The sequence below is a fragment of the Sinocyclocheilus rhinocerous genome, unplaced genomic scaffold (genome assembly GCF_001515625.1).
Source record: "Sinocyclocheilus rhinocerous isolate Xijiao unplaced genomic scaffold, SAMN03320098_v1.1 scaffold919, whole genome shotgun sequence".
Classification (NCBI taxonomy): Eukaryota; Metazoa; Chordata; class Actinopteri; order Cypriniformes; family Cyprinidae; genus Sinocyclocheilus; species Sinocyclocheilus rhinocerous.
The window spans coordinates 1753650-1761339 of NW_015637585.1; the positions used below are offsets into that span (position 1 = coordinate 1753650).

Consider the following 7690-nt stretch of genomic DNA (forward strand, 5'->3'; position numbering starts at 1 on the left):
TGTGCGCGAGACCAACCGAAGCTAACGGCTAACGCCTCACCGTTAAACACCTCACCAGCCAATTCAGCGTAGGTTTACCGTGTAAATAAACACACTGACCACTCTTGTGCGTGTTTACGTCACGTTTTGCGCAGTTTAGAAAAGCGTTAGTGGTGTGAGTTGTGCAATAACTGCTTATAAAGCTTATTTAGCGTAGTGTGTGTGTGTCAGATTAGCAGCGACTTATTTCTGTTAGTTGTTTTTAAACCTCTGCAACAACTAATATCAGTTTGTCAAGGAAATATAATGACACTTGTATGCTCATATACTAGGGCTGTGTCTCAAAATCTAATAAGCTGCCTACCTAGGACGCATTGTTAGACATTACAAGCAAGCAGGTAAGCAGCTAAATTTTGAGAGTCTGCAGTCCAACCAATGAGTGATCATGTCTGGGGTGAAAAGGAAAATAGAGGACAAAGATCCTGACTATGAGGACATCACTCAAGTTCAGGAGAACAAGAGGAGTAAAGTGGTGGAGCAGAATGGTAAGACTAGGTTCCTAACAGTGATGTAGAGTATCACACAAGTCGTTTTTTAATCTGCTTGTTTGATTTTTACCAGCCTGTGAAGCTGCAGTGCAGAAGATTGAAGTGATCATCAAGGATCAGTTTTCTCTTGAGATGAAGAATAAAGAGCATGAGATCGAGGTTATCGGGCAGGTAATTGTCCAATACTCACTTTATTTTAGGACTAGCAGTGCTTTGTTAGTCCAGAAGTACTTTAATCAGCAGTGCAACACGTACTAAGAAACTGTATTTAAGTTCAATTATGGGTACAATGTCAACACTTAATTTAAAAATCAAAGTTCTTGAGACAAAGTAAACACCTAAACCTGTAGTACACTACATGACTTTTAAAAGCTGAACTATTATCTGTTTTTTTCCCCCCGTCAGAGGTTGAATGAGGCCAGGAGAATGATGGACAAGCTCAGAGCGTGCATTGTCGCAAACTACTATGCCAATGCTGGCCAACCTAAAGTCCCCGAGGTAATCTGTAGAGATTAGATGCACTGATACATTTTGTCAATAGAGTAAAACAGTCGAGTTCCAGAAGTAAAAATACTATTCATTTTCTCCATAGGGCAGTTGATTTTAAAGGGATAGTTCACCCAAAAATGAAAATTAGCCCATTATTTACTCAGCCTTAAGCCATCCTAGGTGTATATGACTTCCTTCTTTCAGATGAATCCAATCGGAGTTATATTAAAAATCGTCTTTGATCTTCGGGAGGTGAACAAAGGCGTCCTGTAGCGAATCAAAAGCGTTTATGTAAGAAAAATATCCATATTCAAAACTTAATAATCACTTTAATCTAGCTTGCGCCAGCAGTTGTACACAGAAGCAGTTCGGGGAGCATGACATATGAGGTCAGCGTTGCGCATGCGCCGGTGAGTCTTGTGAAAACCAACGTTTGTTTACAGGAGCAAATGAAACAAAGTGTCCTTCCTTTAGCAAAAGGAAAACCAGTCTCCTCTTGGCTTATATCAAAATCCTCTGACATTCTTCTTTACAAATCCTCGTTTTGTACTTCTAATTCATGACCGTTGTTTTTCTTTGATCTCTCCCCTGCGCTTCCGCGTTCGTCACTTCTGAGCGGCGCATGCGCAAAGCTGACCTCATACGTCATTCCCCCGGAACTGCTTCCTTGTACAACAGTGAGCGCAAGCTAGATTCAAGTGATTATTACGTTTTAAATATGATTCTTTTTCTTACAAAAACGCATTGATTCGCTACAGGAGGTCTTTGTTCACCCCCCGCAGTCGTGTGAGGCACTTTTTATTATGGATGGATGTGCTTTATTTCACTTCTTTTGTACTGATGAACTGCAACACCCGCTGACTGCCATTAAACAGCTTGGAAGATCAAAGACAATTTTTAATATAACTCCAACTGGATTCGTCTGAAAGAAGTAGGGCTTGGCGATTTTGCAAAAAAAATTTATCTCGATTTTTCTAGAATGTTTGACCGATTCTATTTTTTTTCCGATTTTTAAGTAGTCAACTTGTAAATGTAACTACAACATGATTCAAGTTACTTTTTCTTTATTAACCCTCTAGTTAAAGAAAATTCTATTCTAAGTGCAGCACACATGAAGTTGTCAACCTGATGTAAATGTTAAACAAATCACTTGTTAAATATCTTTGCAGAAAAGATGCATAAACTACAAGTACATATTGTACAAACTTGTCTTATACATATTATGTGTTCAGAAATAATACGAGGAAAATGCTTTTAAAAAAATTTCAAAAGGTATAACACCAGTAGACTATCATTAACTATAAATGTTCTGTAAAAACAACAGCAGCTTTCAGCCTGTCACCATGATGCAAACATGAAATATCAGACATACAGTAGTAGTTCTTTACAGGTTTTTTATATTCGATTGTGCTGCTTTTCCATAGTTTTTTTCTGTGTAAACATGGATGTGTTTGACTGTTGCTCGCGTCTCTTGCAGTGTCTCATGCATGAAACGCCATTCTAAAACACTGCACTCAAGTTAAAAGAAGTTCACTCCCATCTTCTTGCATGTTTTACCTATTCCACTGCCCGTGTCGCATCTTTGTCTACATAAAAGCGCATTCTGTGTGAATGGCGCTTAGCGCTATAATAATGGTCCTTCACAGAGCGCGTCACACATGAGCGGTTAATCACATGCGCCGATGTGCGGTTGGATCATTCGTTTCTCTTTACTGATATCACCGGCATATTGTCAAAGTGTCTAATTCTAACAATTGGTAATATTTCTATTCAAAATCGCGATTCCTCGATTTCTAAAAAATAAAATCGTGGCAAAACAATAAATTTGAATTAATCGGGAAAATCGCCCAGCCCTAGAAAGAAGAAAGTCATATACACCTAGGATGCCTTGAGGGTGAGTAATTCATGGGCTAATTTTCATTTTTGGGTGAACTAACCCTTTAATTACTCACCCTCATGTTGTTCCAAACCCGTAAGACCTCCGTTCATTTTCGGAACACAAATTAAGATATTTTTGATGGAATCTGAGAGCTCTCTGACCCACAGCAATGATCCTTACACGATCAAGGTCCAGAAACATCGGTAAAATAATCCATGTGACATCAGGAGTTCAACCGTAATTTTACGAAGCTACGAGAATACTTTTGTGGGCAAAAGAAAAAAAAAAAACGACTTTATTCAAAAATTCGTCTCCTCCTCGTCACCCTAGTGCCATTTTGGAGAATATCCACTGAACGTAAACGGCGTATGCTGTTCTGTGTCAGCTGCGTCATACCCAGAACCCCTGATGTCATATGGATTATTTTACCGATGTCCTTGCTATGTTTCTGGACCTTGATCATGTAAGGACATTTACTGTCTATGAGAGGGTCAGAGAGCTTACGGGATGCATCAAAATATCTTAATTTGTGTTCCGAAGATGAACGGAGGTCTTACGGGTTTGGAACGACATGAGGGTGAGTTATTAATGACAGAAATTTCATTTTTGGGTGAATTAACCCTTTAAATTATCATTTATAAATCATTAAAGACAGGCCTGCTGTGATCTATGAGGTTGTTAATGTTTCAAAATACATGACCTGTGATTCTGCAAAAAGTCTCCACCAATCACCAAATCGCACTAAAAAACTCTTTATCGTTTTCTTTAACTCTTTAAATAAATTCAATGCACACAGACTGAAGTAAGATGATTTTGGCTCACATTTAACAAAAACCCACCAATTCACTATCTCAACAAATTAGAATACTCACAATTAAAAGAACCAAAGATTTAAGCTACTTCAGTCTGTGTGCATTGAATTTATTTAATACACGAGTTTCACAATTTGAGTTGAATTACTGAAATAAATGAACTTTTCCACGACATTCTAATTTGGGATGCACCTATATATATATATATATATATATATATAAACTATTGATTTGAAGTATAATTATATATTTCTTCATCTTTTTTAATTTGATTAAATCGTTCGTAATGCTTCATGGGAGTGTGGGAGTGTAGTAATTCTTTCCCTTATTAAAGTTAAGTATACAGTCTTGTACCTTTTGTATTTGTCTGATTTTCAAATACTTTTTGCCTCAAATAAAAGTTTGTAGTGGTGTGATTCACCTCATAGCTGGTTGGTTTTGTTCATAACTTATAACTCATAAACAAATACTTTTTAAATATCTCTATGGGATTTGAATGAATGGGAAAATACTTCTGGAACCAAGGTAGCCGAAAAAGTGGGCAATTATTGTTGCACTTAATATATGTAAAAAAACAACAAACTTCTGGTTTTGATCATTCTGCATGAACAAACTTCCAGTTTTGTTGCTGCTTTGTTGAAATTTTTTCTAACTCTAAGCACAAACAGTTGATTACTGATTAATTTGCTTCCAGGCCTCTAAAAGTGACCCATCTGTGCTGAACCACCCTGCCATAAAACGCTTCTTGGATTCCCCCTCCCGCTCCTCGTCTCCACTGAACCAGAATTCAGAGACCCCATCACAGGTCCAGTCTGAGACCGAGTCCCTCAGCCAACATGGGGAGGCTGGGGAGAGGGAGATGGACAGTGGGAGAGAGGACGGCGCTCCACGTGAACGCCGACCTGGCAGGAACACAGAAAAAGCTAGTAGCCCACACACTATCAGAATATAAGTCTGAGGGTTTGCATGGCTTGAAAATGCTACAGCACTGTTACTCTATGCCTACAGTACCTGACATTAACATTTTGTTTATTACATGCCCATGTGTAGGACACATTTGGTGTGCCATCATCCCAGCAGCATGTGACTTACCACACTACAGGAGATGAGGCTTCTCGGCTCTACATGAAGAAAACCATTGTTGTGGGCAACGTGTCTAAGTATGAAGCATTACCGTTGTCTCTTTGCCCTTATTTTACAGATCAGATATTACTCATTTTAATTTGACTATATTAGCATAATTGCTGTTGCACGCATATCGTGAACCCTGTGTGATTTGAAGAATATTTTACCATTTGTTTGTAGTTTAGATCAGCTTTATTTCCAGAGGCATTCTGGACTAAATCTTTGTTATTGCACTGGAGAGTTTTGATTTAGCACCTCTGGGATCCTGACTGATGTTTGTGCTCTTTCTCTGAACAATGCTGGTGTGCCCTTGAGTAGGACGCCTTATTCTCGTCTCTGCAACCTTAAAGGAATAGTTCACCAAAAAATTAATATTCCATCATCATTCTGTTATTTTTATGTCATCCTAATATCATTCTAAACCTCTATGAATGACTTTCTTCTGTGGAACACAAGCAAATATCTGTCGTGAACATACCAAGGTGAAATACAATGTCAGAGGTTTCAGTGAATGAAGACTTCAATTCTGGTTTGTTCTTTTAAAAAAAACTATTGTACGACTTCAGAAGACTTTGAGTATTGCACAGCTGTAGTAAGGAGCTACGTAAAATTGGAAAAGTATGTTCGATACATTATTAGGAAGAATGGCGTGGGTGAGTAAATGATGACAGTTTTCATTTTTGATTGAACAAATGTATTTTGTTCTTCTGTCAAAACAAACAAAAAAAACCAGCTGCTGAATGAATGGTAGCAGTTTGTAATTTGGATAGATGGTTTTATGAGAAACCGTATTTATTTCTCTGAGCTTGTATTAATTTTTAAATGCATCACTTTCTCCTGAAAATCTCAGTATTATTTCTCCGAAACCCAATAAACTTTCACATGGCGCAAAGCTTTAGTTTTCCCTAGGCAGCGATCTAACCGCATTATCACACAGTCCTCATCTACTTTACCTCATAAAATGCACTCAGAGAGTGACACCAGTGTGTGTGTCTGCATATGAGCAATGATGTAAGCTCTTTTTTTTTTTTGCCTGCAGAGCTACTAAAGATCTTTATGAGACCGTTTACTCCAGGGCCGGTGTGCTGAAAAAACTCACCTTAAGCTTTTTATCTGAATAAAGGGTCTCTGAATGGCTCTGCATTCTACATTTATGTTTGTAGCAGATGCTTGTTTCCCAAGAAACTCAAAATGAAGTGCACAAATCACATTACTGAGGCAGGTAGCTGAAAATGCGCTATGCATGCTGAGCTGAAAAGAAACTCACAACATGTGCAAATAAACTGAACTTATATCTTTGCTGCTACTGAGTGGATACCTAGCAAAACTGCTGCTGTGCTATTACAAACTGAATCTTGAAGAGTGACATTTAGAGTTTAATGTTGAAATATAACCGTATAGTTGGCTGTTCTGAGGGTTACTGGGAGGTTTACATTGGCAACGACATATCTTCCCCAACCAATGAGTAAATGTATGCATGCAACTATAAATTGATTTGAGTTTGATTTTCTCTCTCTTTCAGGTATATTGCCCCTGATAAACGTGAGGAGAACGATCAGTCCACTCATAAATGGATGGTGTATGTTCGAGGTTCTCGCAAAGAGCCCAGTATCGATCATTTTGTGAAGAAAGTCTGGTTCTTCCTGCACCCCAGCTACAAGCCCAATGACCTTGTGGAAGTCAGGTGTGTGTTTACTTGCCTCTCTTATTGATTGTTTTAATTACATCACACTGTATAGCTTTTTTTGTGCATAACCGTCTTTGGGTATACAGTAGTTATATTTTGCACTAATTATTGAGAATATCTTTATTAAAGTAAATTGCATGTAAAACCGAGAGAGTGATAATGTACACTATCTTTCTAAACTTTGGGGTTAGTAAGATTTTTTTTAAAATAATTTTGAAAGAAGTCACTTATGTTAGAATTAGGGCTGCACGATAAATCGCATGCGATATTTAACGCGCATACTTTTTTTGTAACATTATATGTTTTAACTCTTACATTAACTCTTGATAAACTTAAAGGGTTAGTTCACCCAAAAATGAAAATTAGGCTGTGTTTTACTTACCCCCGAGGCATCCTAGGTGTATATTAGGGATGTGCGCGGCGACTAATTTGACTGTCGTTTAAACGGAAGTTTTGTATCCGACTAGTCGACTAGTCTAAAAGCAAAAAAACCCCAAAAGATAGTAAGAAAAAAAAACTTTGTGCGTGTATATAATAGCCTACATTTGAAATACTTAATCTATGAATCACACTGTCAAATCCCTCAATGAATTCTGCTAAAAATAGGTCACAATTATGCCGTAGCCTACGCTTGCCTCGCGTTATCATCATTTATTTTTAGGCGATCGTTAAAAAGAAAAAAAAAGAAAGCACACACTCAACGTCAACCAATGCTTATTTATTAAAATCAGCTGGGGAAATGCAGAACAATGGAAAATAGCAAATGACTTGATTGACATTAGCTGGCTTTGGCTAGTCTCTAAGCTAACGCCTACGTGCCTGTATTGAATATGATTACGCATCGCTCCAGTAGAGTTATTGTAAGCCAATTTGACATTACACAGTTTACACAAAACTTTTCCGTTTCCTTCTAATTCAAAATAATCCCACACCTTGCTCGTCTTTCGCGTGGTCACTTTTGAGCTTGCCACAACTAACACGAAGAAAACTCATGAGAGGTCTGAGGTAAAAATTTAATTTACGCTCGGATACACTTTTAAAAATAATGTATTATTTTTCAAATGTTTTATTTTAACTTATTTAAAATGTTTTAAATGTAACAATGGTAATTTGATGGTAACATAAAATGATGGTAATTTGAATGATAATTATTAGTGGTTGATTGATATAT

At 37.5% G+C, this 7690-nt stretch overlaps 1 protein-coding gene across 1 annotated transcript in view; it reads left to right on the plus strand.

Moving 5' to 3' along the window:
* Positions 1-7690, plus strand: part of yeats2 (YEATS domain containing 2) — a 69845-nt gene continuing 62155 nt past the window's right edge. The window contains exons 1-7 of the mRNA XM_016564147.1: positions 1-68; positions 407-524; positions 601-698; positions 933-1025; positions 4402-4629; positions 4758-4867; positions 6355-6516. Coding sequence (XP_016419633.1) covers positions 425-524; positions 601-698; positions 933-1025; positions 4402-4629; positions 4758-4867; positions 6355-6516 — 791 coding nt within the window. The 5' untranslated portion in view covers positions 1-68; positions 407-424. The remainder of the gene's footprint in view (positions 69-406; positions 525-600; positions 699-932; positions 1026-4401; positions 4630-4757; positions 4868-6354; positions 6517-7690) is intronic.